Here is a 22,887-nt window from a genome sequence, read left to right as displayed (position 1 = left end):
GTTATGTGCCTTTTATGTTAATGCATACATGAAAGTGTAATTTGGTTGCAGCCAACTAATTTAACAATGTGACCTTAGGGAATGGATTAAGACTATCTCTGAAAGGGGAATTTAAGATATGTAAACTCTTTTGTTCACCCACATTTAAGTAGAATTTATTTCTAAATATGTTTGCATCATATTTTCTTGGTTTGATTAATGGTATTGATTTGTATAATGCACCAATATATTCCATAGAGTTTTGGGAACATTTGCTATGCCCTTTGTGTTTCCAGGTCACATTGCTATTTTGTGCACAAAGAAGTAAAAGTAAACCTAACGGGGTCTATTAATAAAGTAGTGAATCTAACAAGTCCTATTAGTGGGACCACGTGACTATCAGACCAGGCCAGCTTATTGCTCCATGGCTTTGTTCCAGTGCTTGTGTGCTTATTGTAGGTCTTTTTGGCAGTGGACAAAGGTCAGAATATAGGCTTTCTCACTGGTATGTGGCTAGCCAGAAAGCTGTGATGGACTGTGTGTTATATTAACTTTTTCCTCAAGGCCAGTATTCTGTTTTTAAGTAATTTCTGAAACAATAGGTTTTTTGTGGGATTGAAACAAATGGTTAGCTTTCCCTCTTCACGGTGGTCCATGACTCTGCTGATGGTTTACCAGTTGTCTGTCCATTTTCCTGTTGTTTGTCATTCAGTTCCTGATACCCATTTCTTCTGCTTACAAGCTGCTGTTCTCTTTACCTGTTGGTGGTTTTTAAACATAATTTATTGTTTTAATGTAGGTTAGAAAAAGATCTATCTCCCAAAAGTAGTTGCACTACTTTTTTTGTGGTTCGATTGATTTATTGATAAGTAATAATTCACCAGTCCCAAAACATGGCTCAAATTTGTGTTCCTTCTGATTGTTCAAAGGTAAGTCAGGCTAAAGGCTGGTTCTGGGTGGGGATAAGTTAAACCACAGGACCATGCTGAAGATCCTTCAACAGAAGTTTCTACACTTGTTGAAGCTCGATTTGCGTGATTATTTGTGCATACAATGCAATTTCTATATTTTCAGTGTTTACCAGGACATTTGATCACTATGCGTCTAAACTAGGGACAAAAAATGTTTGCTTATGATCGATCTGCCATTGTATTCACTTCAGATTCCTTTTTATGGGATTAGGGATCAGATTAGAAGTAAAAATTGGCCTGTGTGAAATGCACATTTACAGATTGAGATTCCTGCTCTGTGTTATAAACTTGTTGTTAATATACCTGTGAATATGCGTCCTATATCTTTGTCACAGTGCATTCTGTGCCATGTCAAGTTAGGATAAGCGTTGTGTTGTGTCATACATCTAATTATTCATTCTGGGTAGCTGTAAATCGATGTTGATGAGCAGACTGACAAGTCAAATGAGTTTTATTGACCCGATTCATCAGGAGGTGGTCACTATGGTCAGAATTCCTGATTTGATCTTTTGTTTAAAAAGCCTCCAGTATCTCAGTGTCCAAGCAGTTCCTATTAATCTTTCTTTGTGCCAGATGATTTAGCAACATGTAAAATATTTAGAATTCCTTGCATAGTACTATTTCTTAAGCTGTTTATTACTGTTTGTTTAGCCAACACATAATTACAGATTGCCTCTATAAAGTTCTACACTAATGCTGTTTTAGTTGGAATTATGTAGACTTATTTTCTATAACCGAGCACTATTCAGTAATCCATGATAACCATGCAAAAACAGACCTTTGTCTGCCTACACTAAAAAGCTTGTTAAAAAGGCATAAAGATATCTTTTTTATATAATTTTTCATTCCACATGTTTGTATAAATTACTCAGGGTCACTTTACACGTTTTATGTTTTTAAAGTACTGGCGTTGGCACATTAGAGAGCTGATGGCAGTGAGCAGTCCTAGTACTGCATTCATTCTCTATGGGGCTGTCACTTGAAGAATCTACATGTAATGTTCCCCCAGAGGCAGAGGTTCCATGGGATGAAGAAGCAGTAAACCCATCACAAGCTCATGAGCAGTGTAAACAAAGTGTGTGTGTACCTGTGTATCAAATATTGTATATCAGGTATATAATAATACACAATGTAAATTCAATGTATACAATAAATGTGTTTGTGTTCTTTGCAGAAAAAAAAACTTTAAACCATGACCTTTTACCAATCTGCATTGCAGTGTAATTTTGTGAGACCTAATCATCACATTTTTCTGAAATGGAAAAGAGGAACGTGTTGTAGCATAACATATATGAGACCTGTCTGTTGGATAAATATGCAAAAAATGGAATCTTCTACATCCAATATGGGCAAAAAATATTGAATCTTTTCCAAGTTTACAAATGTAGTTGTCTGTTAGCGTTTGGAAGTTTTAGTACTTGCACATACTTGCATAAACTTGTATATGTTGGATAGGTCCACATTGCTGTAAACAGGTTGTAAATCTTTATCTCTATCTTCCATGTAATGACTTCCTGTCTGCAATGTTTATTGTATTTCAAAAGTCTGGTAGCTGTTTACTGCCCAATTGTAGTTTTTATATATGAGATGAGAGGGTGAATTGTGGTGTGAGTGTTGTAGGGTTGCCTTGTTTAGCTGAGGCTCTGTTGATTTATTAGGTAGGGGTTAGGTTGCTACACTACACAATACATGTTAGATTTTAGAATTCATTTCTATGGAATACACTTGTATAGTTTATGCTTATATTGTTTGAGTGCTTTAGCTTTCCAAATATGTGATAATGTTTAGGTTTCTGAAGCTGGCAGGTTCAAAGATTAATGGACCAAGATGTTTTTGTTGAATTAAGTTTTTTCAGCTTATAGGGAAGGTCACTTTTTTTTTCTTTCTTTTTTTTTTTGCGAATAATACTCTTATACCTGAACTAAAACCAAAGGACTCTCCTATTTCCATTCTCTTGCAGGACGCTGCCATCTTTGTTCCTCCCCTATACCTTTAGACAATCTTTGGCCATCTTGATTGGCTGTTTTGGGATAACATAACTCTGCACAGGCACACAAGAGTTCATTCATTTTTGGCACATGCAAGGAAAGCTGGGATTGTCAGGTTTCTTTGACAGCCAACGTTGAGCTGCGCATGCACAGCTCAGCAAACTTTGACAGCTGAGTGGTGATCAAGCAGGTAAAAACAGTTGTTACAAAAGGCACATCGCCAGTCACCTGCCTGAAACTCTAGAGTTCAAAGAAGGACTTTTAATTCCACCTAAACTTGCATAAGAAGGATAAATGCACATTGATAATGCAGGGGACTTACTAAAGTCTTTCCCTCTAGGGTTCAGCCTAGATATTAGTAACACTTTTTCTCATGGGGGTTCTTCTGGTATCTGTATCAGAAGTCACAAACCTTCAGCAAGGTAAGAATAAAACTTCTTTAAATTGGTAAATTTCAAGTGTGCTTCTCTGTGCACTCTGCCTACATTCAGAGTTCATTCACTGGTGTATTTGGACTCCTTGGCTAAATCCTCTAGCTTCAAGCTGCTTTTGCATTCATTTTAACTCTTGGGCTACGTACACACATGCAATAATTGACGTTGGAAAAGATCTTTAACAATCTTTACTTACATGTTTGTTTCATGTAAGGAACACAGAATTTTCCTTTTTACTAAAGGAAGGAAAACATCAGATGATTAACTAGTGGTTGCCAGATATCGCTCATCTGTGCTGATGGATTCATGAACAACCACTGGAGAAAGACTGCTGTACAAGTCCATGGAGAAGAGCACAGCGGGGTACTGTTCACTTGTTTTCGCTCCTCCCCTCTTTATTGAGCAGAACAGTGCTGTGTGTACAACACTCTCATCTGTCATGAGAGATTGTTTCCAGCGAGGAAAATTGCATGTGTGTAAGCAGCCTTAGTGTCTTTTCAAAACCCAACTCTTAAAGGCACTATTTCAGTTCAACTTTGAGAGCAGTATAAAAGCCAGTCATTTGCAAAAACTATGCCCTGGCTTATTCTGGTGCCTGCAGGAGAAGCATCGGCTTATAAGTATTTTCCATAACTTTAGCTCACCCTAAACTCTTAGAAAACAGACATGGTTCACGTACACTTAGTGCAGCAGGAATATTTGTGTGGCTTCTCCAGACTGGATTTCCATTGTCTGTAACTGCAGGTTTAGGAGCTTAGAATTACATCTAAATTATGTAAAGTCTTGGCATTGGGCACATGGTAGATAATAGGACCCTTTCATCATGGTTTCTTTTTCCATTGTAAGTGATTAGTATGAGTTCAGCAGAGGTAGCTCACCCTTAAGCTGCGTACACACGGCAAATTTTTCTCGCCCGATAATCGGTATCGGCCAATTATCGGGCGAAAATCTGCCGTGTGTACTGGCGGATCCATGGACGATGGACGACGACCGATCCTAATGAAAGGGAAGGGGAGAGCGCGCAGCAGGGTGCCGCTCCGTCGCTCTCCCCCTCCCCTCTCCATAGAGCATGAACGGTGCTGTATGTACAGCATCGTTCATGCATCGTGCAGTCTTTTCTCGTTGGAAAGGATCGTGAAAGATCTTTCCAACGAGAAAAATTGCAGGTGTGTACGCAGCTTTACAGTAAACAAAGTTTTAGTGCATGTTTTTGGTGCTCTATGGGGAAAATTATGAAACAAAAAAAAAGAATATTAAACTGTAAGAATCTGGACTGATAAATTTCTGATGAAAATACGAAAATGTACACTTTATGCATTTTCATCTTTAAAAATCTGTATTATTAAATATGTTTATGAGTTGTCACAATCCAACAGCAGTACAATCTTACAAAAAAGCAATCTTCCAAAAAAATCAGTTCTGAAGCTCCAGGCAAGTGAATTTATTAACCAAATGTCAATAGTCTGCTGCATGCAGGAGCCAGCAAGACAAACAGTTAAATATGTTCTCAGGGAGAGAATCTGAACAGTACAGAGTGAATAGTATGTGCATAGCGACCAAAATGCTGCCTAAAGGTTTTGCAAGAGACCTGCTTACTCTAACACTGGAACAATTATCTAACATTCAGGCTAAAGAAAACCTTTGGGTTAGTAATACCAGAAAAGCAATTTCTAACTTATTTTTAAATGTGCAGGGCAATCAGATCTTGGCTTTATTACCCTGTAATCTGCTGACAGCACAAGTATGCAGGATAGGATCTTGTACCCTTTACCAGCTGACTGCCCTTTCCAGGTCAGTGACTAACTATCTGGTGAAGCTAAAACTGACATCATAGCCTCAGACACTGTACATTTTCATAAAGTCACCAATGGCAGCTTTTATCTTTCTTTTTGCATAGGTTTGTTAAGATAAATCTTATAGATATTCTGGTTTGAGCGCATTTGCATTGTTTTCTGGACTGCATAACTGCCTTTGCTGCCAGAAATTGTTAATGCCAAGTTACAGGTATACTTTAAAACCTGGTGCATTACTGAGTTTTGCTTGCTTGCATCGCTTTAGTGTATTCCATTTGTATAAGCTGGTAACGTTAATAATCACTAAGCTGTTGGTCAGAAATGGTTTAACAGCATGACCTAAAGCACAGTGTTTGAAAAATGCTTTTCTAATTGGATAAGTGCTAAATCGCTTCTCTCTTTTTAGAGTAAGGACCAGCTGCTCCAAGCTGACCTGCAGTCTCCTGTGTCACAGCTTGCTACAAAGGTATGGGTCACATGATTAATTCTACTTGACATTATGTTTTGTTCAAAGGCAGCACCACTTTTATTTTTCCATTTCATTTGTGCATCAGCGGTTCTTTTTTATCTAGCAATAATACTATCATTTTATTAACACAGTATATGACTTATATGTCAGTCTACCTTTTCTTTTATTGTCTTCCTATCTGATATATAAGGGCAACTAGAAAGTATATCACAAGAAACATGAGCTCAACATGTGCCATTATTGTAATTTTGGTTTGTGCTAGTTTGGCATGACTGCAAATAACTCACTACTTTGAAGCAGCAGGAGGTGTCCAAAACCGGGGCACTCTGCTGAGCAAACTATAGAAAATGACAGAGAAAGCTCAAGTAGGTAATGTCCTCCGGGTTTACAAAGGGCTTATATATATAATGATATATGTGGATACCTCTTGCTCTCTTTTTTTCTGTATTGTAAAATAAATAAAACTGCAAAGCTTTAGAAAGTCAGACCCCAGTGTAAAAGCTTTAGGACGTAAAGGAGATGATACATCTGGCCACAAAAAAAGGTGCGGGAATCACTTTTAGGAAGTTTTACCTTACCATACCTCGTACCACACTATTACTCTGCATGAAGCTATCTTTAGCTTACTTATCTCTAACTGATAGCAGAATATTCAGGTGACAGCAGCAGAGCTGTAAAAATCATGTATATAGGCAATAAATATAGCAGAAAAGGCTACAAGAATGCCAAGGAATAGTACTATTTCATGAGATGTAATGCTGTATTGCTTTGGCACAATTTATATTTTTTAAAATTTCCTATCACATAGCAAATTTTTCCTTTTTTTTTATACTTTACGTTTTTATACTTTATGATGGTTTATTTTTTTTTGGGAGATGGTGGTAGGATATTGGGAAATGTATTCTGATAGGGCACAGACAGCAGTACAAACTGAGGTTCTAACCCTTCTCCACTGTATCAAAAGCAAAAGTTTTTTCTCTGGAGTTTGGCTTATACTTTCCATCAGAATGTTAATAATAATGCATATGCAAATAATGTAATTTAGAGTATTTGGGTAATGTATCAGGGCCAAATATTACTTAAGCTTGGCAATTAACATTCTATTCCTGTCCTTCCTATCTTTTTTCCCATGTGCTTCTCAGTTGGGTAATTTGTGTTTATAAAAAGAGGTTTACCAAAAACAAAACTTTGCTTTGATAAACAAATCTATTTCCTAATTTAGCTGAACTCCTACAATGTCTCTAGGCCAAAGAAGTGCTTGCTAAAACAATCCCTAATAATGTGACTTGTCCCTGTGTTTGCAGCACAGAGTAAACAAAATAAGATATCGAGGCACTAAAACCACATGTTGGTTCCTGACAAATATTTGGTGACCCTTTTATTGGAAACTTCACTGTTGTCAAGCTTAGTATTGTCTCTTAGCTGAAAAGTTTAGTTAGTGCTAAGGAATAGTTGGTTTAAGGATTAGATTATTGTTGTGGCCAGGATTTGGTGATTAGTTTAAATTTAAGATTTGGGGTTAGGGGTTTACACTTAGGTTAAGGCTGGTGTAAAGCTACGTACACACTTCCAATTATTATCGTTGGAAAACCAACGACGAACGATCCTGCAAGATATCTACGAACGATCGCATAGCACCGATCCTGCACATAGAGATAACGACACGATCGTTCGTAGATATTGTACACACAATAGATACGATCGTTTGAGCGATAGAGGAACTATGTGCACGACAGGAAAGTGAACGAACGTTCGTTCATTACGCATGCTCAGACCATGGACGATCAACGAACGATCGTACACACGAACGATGTTCAACGATCGTCGTCCGATCCGCCGGTCCGGTCGTTCGTTTCCAACGACTTTCCTCGTTCGTCGGCGTCGTTGGTTACTTTTTTTACGAACGATTTTTGCCCAATCGATCGTTCGTCGTTCGTTTTGAACGATAAAAATTGGAAGTGTATACGCACCTTTAGGCTGGTATACATTCTGTATATTGTGGTCCATTGTATCAAAACAAAAATATAAAAATATTTAGGTTCTGGTTTTTGTTCTGTTGCTGTGCCATGGCTGCACATTCTAAATAACCGGCTGCTATGACTTAAGCCGCATACACACGTGCAATTCTTGTCGCTGGAAGGGATCTTTCACGATCCTTTCCAACGATAAGAACCGCACGATGCTTGAACGAGTGCTGTTTGTACAGCACCGTTCTGCTCTAAGGAGAGGGGTAGAGCGACGGTGCGGCACCCTGCTGCTCGCTCTCCCCCTTCCTTTGCATTAGGATCGTTCATCGTTCGTGAATCGGCCAGGACGGATCCACGGACGACGCGCAGGCCACGGACACGCCAGAGTCTCGCCTGATATCCGCCCGTCGATATATATGTCGATTATCGGGCGAGAAAAATTTGATGTGTGTACGTAGCTTTACTCATGTTTTTGTTCAAATGTATTGCAACAGCATTTCACAGGATGAAAGGGGGTGGGGGGTTGCAGATTAAAGCTACGTACACACGTCAGATTTTTATCGCCCGATAATCGGCATCGGCCAATTATCGGGCGAAAATCTGCCGTGTGTACAGTCGGTGTCGTCCATCGTCCGGACGACCGTCCTGCCGGATCCACAGACGATGGACGACAGCCGATCCTAATGAAAGGGAAGGGGAGAGCGCGCAGCAGGGTGCCGCTCCGTCGCTCTCCCCCTCCCCTCTCCATAGAGCATGAAAGGTGCTGTATGTACAGCACCGTTCATGCATCGTGCACTCCCTTGTCTTTGGAAAGGATCGTGAAAGATCCTTTCCAACGACAAAAATTGCAAGTGTGTACGCAGCATAAGTTTTGAGGGTTTATTTGCCCTAGTCACAAGAACAAATAGAGAGGGTAAATCTAAAAGTTTAAAATATACACACACTTTAAATAAACAAATCACTGCTATTTTTTCACTTCTTTTGAGCATTGGAAACGTACTTCAACATTTATATCCACATTGACAACTCCATCACCTTAATCCAATCACCATCCTGTCATGTGTGTCAAGTCAGATGTTGATTGCCTCAGGCATCTATGGAGGTATGAAAGTTATAAATCATACTGTACTGATTAGCATAATCAAATCACTCCTATTCCATTGTCCCCACTGTGTTTTAGATAAGCAGTGACAACCTTTTGCATTTATTTCCATGCTCCTTACTCCTTGTTCAGTTTGGTAATGATTTATCAGTGTCTCCTTTATCCATAACAATGTGTTCCAGAATTCTTCTTGCTGATCTGTGATCTGGACTTTCTATTTTTGGTGTCAATGAGAACTTTGCGTCACACCATGTAATATTTATAATTCCAATGTGAAAGCACTCATTTATATTACATTCATTTTTGCACTGTAGGCATATTTGAGATTTAAAGCTGACTTGTTACTAACTCATAACAGTACTATGAAGAGAAACTATTTTTTATTATTAAGGAATACATGTAATATGTATGTTTTTCTTATTTTTGTGACTGTATCTTATATACAGATTTGGAAAGGTTTGCTCTAATGGACATCTGTATGTATTGGAAATTGGTAACTTGCAAATTTGCTGTTGTGTTGGCAAATCCAGGTTTATTAGCTGTTTATTATTTATAGGTAGGGCAGACAATGCTTATAGAATTTAGGCTATGGTCACCAAGAGCTTAATGTTAAAGAGCATGCTGCCTTAGCTCCACCTTGGTATTGCTCTCTTGGCCGAAGGTTTCACATGTGGAAACCACTGGAATGAGTGACCAGTGTAGCCTGACCAGGGCTGCATTTCCCATAAGGCCACCTAGGCCGTGGCCTAGGGTGCCGTGGTAAACGGGTGGCATTTCTTCAGCTATTTACCCTCCAACACTACCCCCTTCACGTCCCCGTACATCTCCCTCCTCACCTGCATGAAGATTTATCCTTGGTGTTATTACACAACTGATAACATTAGGAGCAGCGGGCATAATAGCCATATATACTGCAACAGACATGATGGCAGAACACCTATAGGAACAGGAAGGTGTAGGAAACTAAAAATTTAGATGTAAGTGGGGGACACTTGTGGCTAACATCCCCTAAAATCTCATCACTCTAACTTTATTACAACATAAAAAACTACATCTATCAAAATGTGCTGCCAAGCCATGTTACACATAAGTGTCTGCTTCCCTTCCTTGAATTCCAGTTTCTCTGGAATGGGGAGGTGGAGGTGCAAGTGGGTGTCACTTGTTGCTTACAACTCCTAAAATTTCACCATTGTGGCAACATTAGAACATAAAAAACTCTGCCCATCAAAACGTGTTCCCTATCACATATAACTGTCTCTCTTTGCTTGAATCCCAATAGCTGGCCTACACATAGCTCGCTAATACCCTCTTTAAACCCCAATTACTCAGGAACAGGATGATGTAGTGACCTGAGGATGTGATAGTAAGAACATGGCTCCTGTTAAGAATTGCGGGTCCTACAAAAGTGATAGAAAACACAATATAAATATAAACTACACTGGGTTTTTAAAACATACATTTATTGATGATATTTACATTTATGTATATATACATACACATGTGTAGGGCAACATTTTTTTTTAAATAAGCCCTAAGCATTTATTAACAAGCTCATGCTGTGCCTTGGATCTGTATATTTCCTCTACACTCACCTTTGCACATGTGTTTGAAGTCATTATTTAGGTTGATGGGAATATTTTTGTTTTCTTATGTGTTTGTTACATGGAAAGAAAGCGCTCACTGTACTTCTGTGTGCTGACATTTCATGGCAGACTGATCATTGGCTCTTCTCCCCTTCACATATTAATCGGGTCATAATCTCCACACTCTTCTCCTACACATACTGACCTGTGTCATACCCTCCATACTTCTCTGCTACACATACCTCCATACTCTGCTCCTTCACATAGTGACCAAGATAGAACCCTCCACACCCCTACTCATACTGTCTATAGTTATACCCTCTACACTCTTCTCCTGCACACACTGACCAGAGTTCTACCTTCCACACTCTTCTCCTGCATGTTATGCCCTGTGTCATACCCTTCATGCTTCTCTACTACACAAAATGACCTGGGTCATTACCTCTATACTCTTCTCCTTCACATACTGATCAAGTTAGAACCTTCCACACTCCTCTCCTAAACATACTGACTATAGGTCACATACTGTCTATAGTTATACTTTCTGCACTCTTTTCCTAGACATACTGACCAGAGTTCCACCTTCCACACTCTTCTCCTGCATGTTATGCCCTTTGTCATACCCTCTATACTTCTCTACCACACATAATGACCTGGGTCATTACCTCTATACTCTTCTCCTTCATGTACTGACCAAGATAGAACCCTCCACACTTCTCTCCTACACATACTGATTATGGTTATTTCCTTCACACTCTTCTCCTACACATTACACACATCATTTTAGTCCTGGTTTTGTCATTGAATGTTTACTATCTAAGCGTCAAATGTTAAACCATTTAAGTGCTGATTGGTGCCGAAGTTCTACTTCTTTGTAGTCCCAGTAGCACCTGCTTTCAGTACCTGCATAAGGGTCAGTTGGGTTTGATATTCACCAAATATTCATTTCTGTGTGCTGAACATAATTTAAACCTGATTAGAGATGACTAAGCAAGTCCTCCTCTTCCACTGTGACTTGTTAGTTTATTCTGCACCAAAAATAAGACAAGTGTTTCCTGACAGGAGGAATCAACTGCAGAGGAAACTTTGTGTGTAAACGCCCTATTCCAAGATGTATTTATCATGGGAGCTTTAATGCTTTGTATTCTTTTACTAGTCAAGCATTTATTTTATCATGATTTATGATGTTTATTTAAGAATGTAATTTTATTGTGTTTCCTTTCCTGCTAATTACTGATTATCTCATTATTCCATTGACCTTAAAAAACACTTCCACTGTAGTGATCATTTTTTTTTTGTACAGGACAAACCATTGTTGCTAAAGCAAGGAAAAATGTTATGGCAAAATGATCCGCATTTGTGTCCTATAATATTTATGGTGTCTGTGGAGTTTTCTTTAAAAATAAAGGCAGCCCAAATCAGAAGTTGCTAGGATGCTAGACGGTACTTTCAATTTTTTTTCTTCCCATTTTTAAGTCATTTTTAAGTCATGATATTTTGCTAGGATAATGTATATACACTCTTGAACACCATAGAATGTGCTCAGTACAGAACTGTGATTTATCAATAGTAATAATACGGAATTATTGAATTTGCTCTCATTGGTTCCCAGAAACAACAGACTGGTGTTTGTCCATATTTGCTTAAGCATCTCATGTTGGTAAGAAAGGAAGGGGAAGCATTCTCCAATATTTGAAGGACAAACAAAAAAATCAACATGTCCAGGTCATATAAAAGAGATGCATTATAAATGCTCATATCTTCCCAGAATTTTTTTTGTTGTTTTTATTGTGAAAAATTCATGAAAAAGTTTTGAGTAGTTAAGTTTAGAGTAACTGTAACTTTGCCCATTCGGTGAAGCAGGGTGATCCATCAAACCTGGAATGGATTTCTTCAAAGTAATTTGCTATTTGCTAGCTAATGTTTTCAATCTTGGACCAGATCTCTTCCAGGTTTGCTGGATCACCCAGCTTCACTGAAAGTGTATCTTCTCCAGCCTTGGAGTGCTTTAATAAATTAGGATCATGGTATCTGCACATACACCACCTCCCCAGCAATGCATTCCTATTCCACCTCAAGCATATGCCACCATTAATGGTGTCAACATCTACACAGTTACATCAGCAGTAGTGGGGGTGATTTTACTTCATACAGAAGAGTGGTGTCACCATATTTACAAAAAAGTTCCTGTGCAGTGGAAGGATTAGCTGGTAAAAACAAGTAGTCTGGCCGTATGGATATGGACAGTCTGCATTACATATGTGATTCTATAGATTTCCCATAGTTGTACTTTAATATAATGCTTGCAAAATACCCTTAACGTTCAGAACTGAAAACAGCCTATTAAAGGCAATGCCTGCTTCCTCGCCTTCCTCCAGCGTATTGTTTTTTCCATCTCTGCAGGTGCTCAGTACACTTGCAAAGCGCTATGAAGCAAGGGAAGCTCATGTGACAGAAGGAAGAATTGTCTCTTCAGAGTATTCATTACCTTAAAGTAATTTAGCTCTTTACCTTCATTACCTTTTATTATTGTAAATAAGTGTCTGTGTTTAATTCTTCATCTCTGCCTGTGCAGCTGTTATTTATGGATCGATGTAATGACACTTTTTACCTTTAGTCCACTTTGATTCCTTTTTGTTTTTACAAAAGAGCTGTAGGGTTGAATCTTTGTAAATATACAGCTTCCTGTATGCTGCATTTATGTCCTGCTTCAGCTTTGTTAGGGTTTTTCCTTTTCATTTTATATCGATCAATAAGTCAGCCGTTCTTATGTTGAAATTTAGGACAATTCCGAGTTGCACTTTTGGGACTTTCATTATAGTGGATGGGTTGCTGTGGTTTTATGTAATAACTTGTGACACATGTACTTCTAGTTTAGTTTGCTGCTAGCTAAATTCTCCAGTGTTGCCTTGAGGCTGAATTGTCATTTGTCCTGCAGTGGCATGGAATTTCAGACACCTTTGTGGCACAAAATGAGACTGTTACCTCCTAGACACTCAGTATTATTTTGTATTTCACTTCCTTCTATTAAAATATAATTTGGTACGTTTCGGATATATCATACAATATATACTGTATGTGATTGGTACTATGTAATGCAGGTGGTTCTAATCCATCACTATACAATGAAAACCATTAGATATGTTAACCTTGAAATGTAGCTCCGAGCTAATTAGTGCATTTTCCTCCTTAGTGGGTTCCTTTTATTACTGGAAGTGCCAGATAAGGGTTCCATATTAGTTTAATTGCTAGAGTCTACAATATACTGTATGTATCAGAGAAGGTAAACTTTGAATGTTATAAAGAAGAGCAGTTTTTGTTCAGATTGTAGCAAAGAGTATAATGATATCTATAGCAGCCTGTGTTACTTGTGGGAGTACAGAGTATCCGTAACTCCCTTCTGCCTGGAATTATACATAATTTGTGCCAATAGCACACCAGACATCACAAACCTGTTTTAGTAATGGTGAATTTTTTTTTCACAAAGTAGTTTCCCTAAATGTGAACTAGTATTAAAGCATTTTTGACGTTTTAAACAAAAGAACAGTTAACTGTGACTCTGTTGTGGAGATTTTTCTTAACTGCCTGCAATGTGTCCTGAACCGGAAGCTCCGGGTCAGGACACAGACTGTGATCAGCAACCCAAAGGTATTGTAATCCTTCCCTACATTTTTACTAATGCCTGTCCCAGTAGCCAGCAGGCTATGTACGTTCTTGTCATCCAGATAAATCTTCTCCCTTTTCACCTAAGCATTGTGATTCTTTCTAGACTTGTATTGGTTGTTGAAATGCCTGGGAACACTTCTGGATTTGAAAGGGTTTGCAAATTTTAGCTATCGTGTGAAAGTATTTTTTCTTCTCATTGATCTGACTATATCAAGGTGTATACATTATGGAATGAAGGATAGCCTTGGTGGTTTATGTTGTGCACATATGTTGAGCTAGCATTTTATATTGAAAGAAGGATGTTTAAATATTCCTAGATTCTCTGAAAAAAAAAAAATTCACCAGACTTCAAAGACTTTAATGTTCGTTTTACCGGTCTGCTCTTACAGTTGCCTGACGACTGCCCAGTAATTTCATTGTATCCTCCGAAAACCTTTGCTAACAATGAAATACTTGTTCATTTTCCAACCCTTGTTAATGAAGTATGTCTAAGGATGGATGGTCAGTAATGCCTAGGTTTGTGAGATGTTTCTGAAACATAAGACTGTCTAAATAATTATGATATACAGATTGAATCTGGGAAAATTTGCTATATTGGCGATTGGTTAAAGTAAGCATTCTACTTTCAGGTCATTGTTGATATATGCTACATAGAGGCTTTCTTAAGGTTAAAACTTTGCTTTTATACACACAAGCAGCTAAATTTAGCCATGTGCTTTGCCATGTCAGAATAAACAAACATGACTTTCCAGCAAGCTACTATATGTAAAAAATAAAAGTTTTAAAAAGTCCGCTGACCCAAAGTCACAGCATTTTTGGTAATGTTCTCATTCTATCGTAACTTTCTCAACTATTGCTCCCCTAAACATTGGCTAGTGATTTATTTGGGGAGCACCCAACCTGCTATGTGGTGTTCAGGGGAGCAATAATTAGGCTGCCTAGCCTGGTTCTATTATTTCCCCTTGAGATATACAGCATCTTTTCCTCCCTACCTTCACCATTTACAAAAACAAGAATGTTCTGCCAAACCGAAGATGGCCCTGCCAACCAATGCTGCTGCCTGAGGTCAGTTTGTACATTCACATCCAGCTGCCTTCCTAGATCTGTGGGAGGCCTAAAAAGACTTCAAGGACAAGGATGAATCATTTGTTCATTCCCTTACACAACATTTTTACTGATGAATCTGTTATTTTTAGGTGAATTGGATACAAAATTGCAGATTGTTGGATCTTGAAGTAGAATAGGGTTTTACATGCTGGCAGAAGTGAAAGATTGAATGTTGTGGTGCAGTTAGGTGCTAAGTACTAAACTAATCCCTGAAGAAACAAGTATGTTTCTAGGATTATACTTAATCTTGTATTAGTGAAAACCTATATTTTCTTTAAACCCTTTTTTACAGTATAACAATTTATGAGTTACAGCAGTACTGCAGTACCCATAATGGTAAAATATTTACCGTTATAAGTTTAAGTAACTTTCTTGTATAAAATAAAATATCAGTGCGGTAAAAAAATTGACATACTAGTTAAAGTTGGTTTAAGCTTTAACCCCTTAAAACTAAAATGCAAGTAGTAACGCCTTCATGCACAGTATCCTCCACTGCCTAAAGTAAAAGATGACTGTAATGGGTTTGGATCAGTCTTTGTGTACCACACTTACATTACATTAGGGTAACTGGCCAGTGTTTCTTATTCTTCTAGCAGTGATCAGTTTTGTGTCAGTCATGTAGACTGATCGCCTAAATGCTTGCCATGGGTATGTGTGAGTGGAGAGAGGTACATGGACAATCATGGACCAGCTGCTTTCATAAAACTGGAACTGTGTTTGCAGGATCATTCTTGTTATAGTAAGGAGAGGAAGTTTTTCTGCACTGACTATTTCAGTGGTGGTATTTTGATTGATATCTCCCATTTTATCTGTCAGCGATGGTTTTTATACTCAGGATGCTTTCATGTTTATAAAATATTGATTAAATATTCCACAAATTGCCTAGCTGCCAAAGCAATGACACTTAAGACAAGGCCAGAAATGTGCATAACTGTGCGGTTTCAGGTTCATTCAATATAGAAGGACCGTTTACCAATTCTTTTCTGTCTTCTGATTTGAATCGCAGCACTCCAAATAGTTCAAAAATAACAGTGACACTAAGCTATAATAAAGATGTCCATGGCAGTACAGGACAGATTCATGTCTGTTATGTCTATTTGTGGGTAAAGTGTTAAGCATTTATTTAAATATGGGAAAATATTTGGGTACTTTTTACTAACTTGAGCAGGTTTTTGCTACTGCCTCTGGTCACTGGGGTTGCAATATTAATTTGTATCTGCAAAGCATTGATTGTTGTAAAGGCTGAAAGCAAACATACTGGTACAAGCGTGGGTATGTGGGGGAGGTTTTTGTGGGTCAGGTACAATTTAAATTCCATTTAATTGAAAAAGATTTTTATTTTGAGTTTTTGCATCATTTGTCAACAAAGTTGTATTTTTTTCATAAATGCCGGCATACCAACCTATGTTTTATAACTCCATTCCTTCAAGTACATCTAAAGGTTTTGTATGACATTCTAAAGCCCTAGTCCTGTTAGGATGCTAATCATAAGACTTTTAAAGTAAATAAAAAAAAAAAGTCCTTTACCTTTCATGCCAAATCCTCCTTCATTTGTATCTCACACTTCTCCAATGACACTGCAGATCACAGGTGGATGATTTCAGAAACAGAGGCAGGTCCATGGATCCAGAAAGCATTGTTACCAAAATATAATACGAGGCTGATTTTAGTGGGGTTTACTATCAGAATGAACAGGTATTTGTAAAATCTTGCAAGTGGGATAAAATGTAAGTAAGTAAAGATGTAATTATGATCAAGTGCTGCAGTTCATATTTTTGGGAGGCCATAGTCCTACTTCAATCACCATTACCTGATAATGCTATACTGACATCCAGATACATTTTCACAGTTTGAAAGGGTTGTGCTAATTATTTCATTTTTGATTCTGAGCTATGTATGCATTAATACTGGTACCTTAGAACATAAGGGATATAAATGTCCATAAATGTGCTGCTAATAAAAGAAAAAAAAAGTTAACAATTTGCAAATGTACTCACAATATGTTAGACTTGTATAAATATCTAATTTAAAGGTGAAAGGAAAACTGCTCTGCTCCCTTTAAGGATTGAAGGATTAACTCAAGTGTCTCCACAGATCGGTTTATCCCATATCAGACTTCAGATTTTCTTTCAAAGATCTGTAGCTGGACCAAATGATCTAGTCAGATCAATTTGCTTGAGAAGATCAGATTAAGCGATAAGATGATTAACCTTACCTGACTGAAGCAGATGTCTCTAAATGTTATATTCCTCATGATGGTGGTTTTAACACCAGTGCATCACTACCTTAATTTAACTGTCCCATCTTGATGGGTAAATAACTTCAATATAATTAACCTAATTCCTTATTAATAAAAAAACATTTTAATTGTTCTGCAGATGAATTAGCATTAGTCATTATTACATTTATAGAAGAAATGTGATAATACATGCCACTGCAACAACAAGTTCTCTCCTGAAAATAAAAATTGGAATAGAATCATGACATTACTAGTTCTATCTACACTAAAAGCAGAATGTGGATCTAGATTGGCTCCTAAATGAAAAGCACAAGGACCCCTAAACACTTTATTGGTTTTAAAATAGATTCCCTTTAAATGGACTCACTGAATGCATTAAGGAACTTTCTTCAGAGAAAGTTGCTTTGGGGGATGAGTCTGTGAGATTAATGCTTCCTATAACAGCTATGCATGGCCTTATGCACTTGAAATTGAAATGTAGAGTTAGATTTTTTTTGTCCACAAGAACAGCCTCAAAATTAAAGAGCTGAAACTCCAAAAGTAAAGGTTTGTTATCTTATAGGGAATAAATAGGAATGTTAGGTGTACCTAAGCAGTACCTTGAAAAATCTACATTTTGTCCTGAATTCCTCCAAAAATAGCAATTTCTGGCTTGTGGGCTGCTAGTCTAATGAAGTTTGGACTGATGTTACTACTATTGACTGTTATACTGTTCACCTTCCTGGAGAGGAATCTGCAATGTAATGATCGTTGAATGCTTTTTCTGCTTTCATTCTGTACTTTCTGCACCACTACGGTGATTCTTTTTTATTTCTCCACCACTAATCCTATTGACAGTAATATGAAGGAGATAAGCCCTATTCCTGAACCAAGATGGTGATCTCCAAAGACACTGAGCAGAAAGGAAAGTTGGTACTGTGAGAACCATTAGCTGCAGGTATACAACAAGCAGTTCTGGTGACTAGTCTATTGCCCTCTGCACATAGGGTCGTATTGGCCAGGCACAATAATCTATAAATATTGTATAACTACAAGGGGAAAAGTAGTGATTCTTAGTGTGGCTGATAAGGGCCCTAAAATTGAAATGGACCACTTTTTTAAACTTTCTGTGTTCAACAACACTTTCAACAACCCATGTAATAATAAACCAAGCACAATCTCTGCAGACTCAAGGTTTACCTTACATTTACCAATCCAAGTCAATTTATCATCTGTTAACAAAGAGATGTTTATTGGAGAATGTCTGCTATCAAAACCAAATCATTGAGAGATGGTAGTCTTCCTCACCATCAAGATGCATCATCATGGTCATAAGATATGGGTATATCATCCAGGCCTGTTAACAAGTTCAAGGAAGTGGAGAAGAGTTTCAACATGTCAGGGTTTTCTTGTCTGTGTCTCTACCAGATAGATTTCTTATGAGAAACGTTTTCTTGGAAGTTGAAATAATCAAAAAAGAACAAGTATGAATAACTGATCAGTCTTGGTAAACTGAGCATATACAATATGTCTATTCTATCCCAGTATACCACTAAATAGATGGATAGTTTAAATGTACATATAGGACTTTTTTTTATAGTATAGGAATTATTAGCAAACTATCTGCATGCATTTATTTCTGGGATTTACTATGACAGCACAGCCAAGCCGACGACCTTACTTCATCATACTAAGAAACGCCACTAGATCATGTCCCTGTCTCCAGGTTGTCATTGGACAGCAAAAAAGCAGCAACTCTCTGAAAATGCCAACTCCCTTCTATCAGCAAGTTCCATATCAGTACATGTGTATCTAGGACACCTGATTGGCTTACATTTCCTAGTCGGAGTTACCGTATGTTGTATAGGGTATTATATGAGACAAAAAAATTGTAATCCAGCTATTTAAATAAACAACATTTTTATATAGGTTTAATGATTTTTGTGGCTTGTGTTTTATATATTTGCCTGAAGTTTTGCACCAGATGTAGTGAAAAGAACTAGATTTTAGCAGTGCAGTTTTCTTCTGATTTATAGTGAACAGACTAAAACATAATCTTCATGAAATACCAAAAGAAGTACAAGCAAAATGAAGTAAACAATTTCTGCACCACTGCTGAGTTTAGCCTACTGTTTTGACATGGTGTTATTAAGGTAGAATTGTTGAACATGGTGTCTGGAAAACATTCTTGTTAAAAAAAAAAAATTGTTATCAAGAAGTAAACATTCTGTTGTATTTGTTGGGTAGTGTTGTTTAGCAGAAATTTTGTGTTAATATCTTTTCATGCTTCAAATTCTGTGTTTTCCTTCATTGTGAGCCATGTGTCCTTCTAGTTAGATGAGGGAGAAGACATTATTTATTCCTTTTTTTAACTGCCTTGATCTAGAAAATTTCATGGCTTACTGTGTGTGTGGCACTTTAAAGGTTTTCCTGATTTAAAGAATACTTATCTAATTTTTAGTGAGGATGTTTTCATTTAGAACTAATGTTTGTGAGCTGCATGTGCTGTCAGTTTTGGTTTAAAGAAGTCTTTGACCAGTCTGCTTCTATCAATTACTATGTCCTTTTTGGAGCTTCACAACTACAGGAACAAGGTAAAGTACTTTTGACAACCTCTCAGCATTTTAATACCTTTATTTCTGAACACCTACTCTACAGTACTTGTTGTTTTATTGTATTCACTATTCCCGCCAATCCTTCAGAATCTAAGGCTGCGCACAAACATTCAATATTTGTCATTGGAAAAGATCTTTCACAATCCTTTCCGACAACAAAACACTGAACGATGCATGAACTAGCGCTGTACATACATTGCCATTCTGCTGTATAGAGAGGGGAGAAGGGGGGATGACGATGGAGTGGCACCCCGCTGTACTCTCCTCCTTAGGAAACAACATCAGGGAATTGCTGTACACACATTAGATTTTTGCCTGAGAGTATGACTGTTCATCTTGGACAACAGTCGTGTGACCTGTGAATGTAATGTAAAGAAACTGATCTTCTATCAGATATAAATGTCTTTTTACATGTGAAAGAACATAGAAACACTAAGTTTTTCATATAGTTCAACTGTAATTGACCAAATGAAGACAGGACAGGTGAACACTGTATACATGCTAAATTTTTACATGGGACGATCACATTAGTTCATCTCAGGCAGCAAAAATGTGTACATTTACCTAAATCACAGCCTAAATCACAAGAAATGCACCGCAGGGCTTGGCACAAGTGTGGTGTGCTTCTGTAATCTAAGTGATACATTGCTATGCCTTTAGGTGCCCTTGACAATCAGGAGAACCATTTTCTGACTGATTGTAGCACTGGTGTACCAGTAGAGACCCGGTGCTGGATTGGAGGCACACTGAGTGTTGCAGTGTGCAGGTGAAATCTTGTATAAGCATTCCTTCACTAAAATACATCTAGTTATATTTTGGAATAGGGACAACCTTTCTTATAACATTGTCCTCCACTATGGCATTTGTAATTGTTAAGCCTGAACTCCAGTCAAATAATAAAATTATTTTTAGTATATTTATGCAATTATTATATTAAATGTATTTATTATTCAACTAGCAGAAGTACCTGAATAAACCTGTTTGTTGGTTTCCAACATGATGGGGTCTCGTAAAGAATTAGCACTAAAGACCTATCACTGTGCTGCTGTTTTTATTCATTATCATTCCATGTTTACGGCCTCATGATATTCCATTGCTTGACATAGCTAAGCAACTAGCAAGCAGACCATGTCTCTGTTTCATGCTACCAGAGGCTCTGTGATGGTTCACAACTCTGGCATCTGCTTTATATACAGTTCTGAAGAAATTCTCTATCGAAGACATACAATGTTTAAATACTTCCAAGAATATCTCTCAATAATCTCACATTCCATTTTGTATGTTTATATAGTAGTAATCTTTGTTCCGTTTTAATATAAAGCAGCTTGACTGCTCTGCATGTGTAATACTTTGGATTAGGAATTTCAGGGGCAATCTGCTCACTTTTATATTATCTAAAGCTTAAAGACTTTCACTGTTACCCCAGTACAATAAACAGTGCGAAATTTGGCAGCACAGAACAAGTCTATTACTAAAATGGTTTAACATACTGTTAGATGGTGATTTGGTGTATACTCCAAGACACTTTGGGCCTTGTTTACAAATGTATGTGACAGAAAATTGGCCTTTGCAACCCAGAGCAACTAAATTCCAAGCATACCTGGAAGATCGCAACCTGACAAATGAACTTAAAATCGGGTACTTTTAAAACTGTTTCAAAAATAAAGCCCATATATTCATTTATCTTTTTCCTTACACAAGCTTTGTCAGATTTAATAATTCAGGCGCACACAAGCCAAAATATTTTAATCCTGGTGGGTCAATCTGGCACAGGCTCAGAAACTGTTTTTTTCTTTCACCTGGGTCAATGTTACATACTGTAATGGCTTTAAGGAGTGATTTCAAAATAGGGCAAAGAAAAAAGTCTGTGGCATTATTTCTTTGGAGTTGCATACATGAAGTAAAAAATTGGATAATGTCAGGACCTCTCCATAAGACAGGATTGTGTGTGTTCCAGACTGTAGTTACTATGCAAATTATAAAACGCAGGACACAATGATGTTAAACGTATTCTCTGCAAAACACTGTAGGGAATACTGAATGATTGGAATAGAGTGAAGTCAAATGTCCTTAACAGGTTGTATGTCTTTCTTGTTGCCTGAAACTTGTTTTCTTATTTCTAAAATTGAATGGGACTTTGGGCCTGATTTATGAAAGCTCTCCAAGGCTGGAGTAGATACCCTTTTATCAGCGGATCTGGTCCAGAATTGAAAACATTTGCTAACAAATAGCAAATGATTTAGGAAATCTGTTCCAGGTTTGCTGCATCACCCAGCTACACTAATTAAAGTGTATCCTCTCCAGCCTTGGAAAACTTATATATCAGGCCCATAGGGTGGTTCATAGTCCTGAGCAAAGCTTTTAAATGTGCCAGTGTATTTTTTCTTTTTAAAAGTAAAAGTAAACTTGCACTAAGGTCATATTACTGCTTTATAAACGGAGCCTTTCATTTTTAATTGATACATGTGCTAAAATGGGCAATGGCAGTGTAATTTTGTACTTAAAAGTAATACAAAAAGAAATGTTATAAGTTTACCTATTTAGAATGTTCGATCTTATATATTATTGTTGTTGTTATTACTATTATTAACCACCTAGCCGTTAAGCCCGACCTTCGTACGGCCAAAAAAAACCGGCTAGGATGGTTAACCCCGAGATTTTTCCCATCCATACTTACCTGGTCCCCCTGTGCTCATCCAGCGTCGTTTTCTATTATTATTATTATTATTATTAATAAACAATATATAAAAGCACCAACATATTTCACAGTGCTGTACATTAAATAGGGGTTGCAAATGACAGATAGTTACACAGGAGGAGGTGGACTGCCCACCATTGCCTACAACATATTCCATTACGTCAACCCATTTGGTGGCTATGGATAAGCAGATATGTCATCAAAAATAGCTGGCAAGAGATATGCCCACCAAATCTTTGCCACACTGAGTGTTTCTTACAGAACACATGCAGGTCTTTCGTAGTCACAAGTTTTTTT

At 37.5% G+C, this 22,887-nt stretch overlaps 1 protein-coding gene across 1 annotated transcript in view; it reads left to right on the top strand.

The window, feature by feature from the left end:
* Positions 1–22,887, top strand: part of TDRP (testis development related protein) — a 46,919-nt gene that overhangs the window by 7,486 nt on the left and 16,546 nt on the right. Inside the window, exon 2 of the mRNA XM_072408407.1 lies at positions 5,572–5,631. Coding sequence (XP_072264508.1) covers positions 5,572–5,631 — 60 coding nt within the window. The remainder of the gene's footprint in view (positions 1–5,571; positions 5,632–22,887) is intronic.

The sequence above is a fragment of the Pyxicephalus adspersus genome, chromosome 4, assembly GCF_032062135.1.
Source record: "Pyxicephalus adspersus chromosome 4, UCB_Pads_2.0, whole genome shotgun sequence".
Taxonomy (NCBI): domain Eukaryota; kingdom Metazoa; phylum Chordata; class Amphibia; order Anura; family Pyxicephalidae; genus Pyxicephalus; species Pyxicephalus adspersus.
The sequence above is the reverse complement of the archived record's forward strand: the minus strand, read 5'-3'. Positions and strand labels throughout refer to the sequence as shown.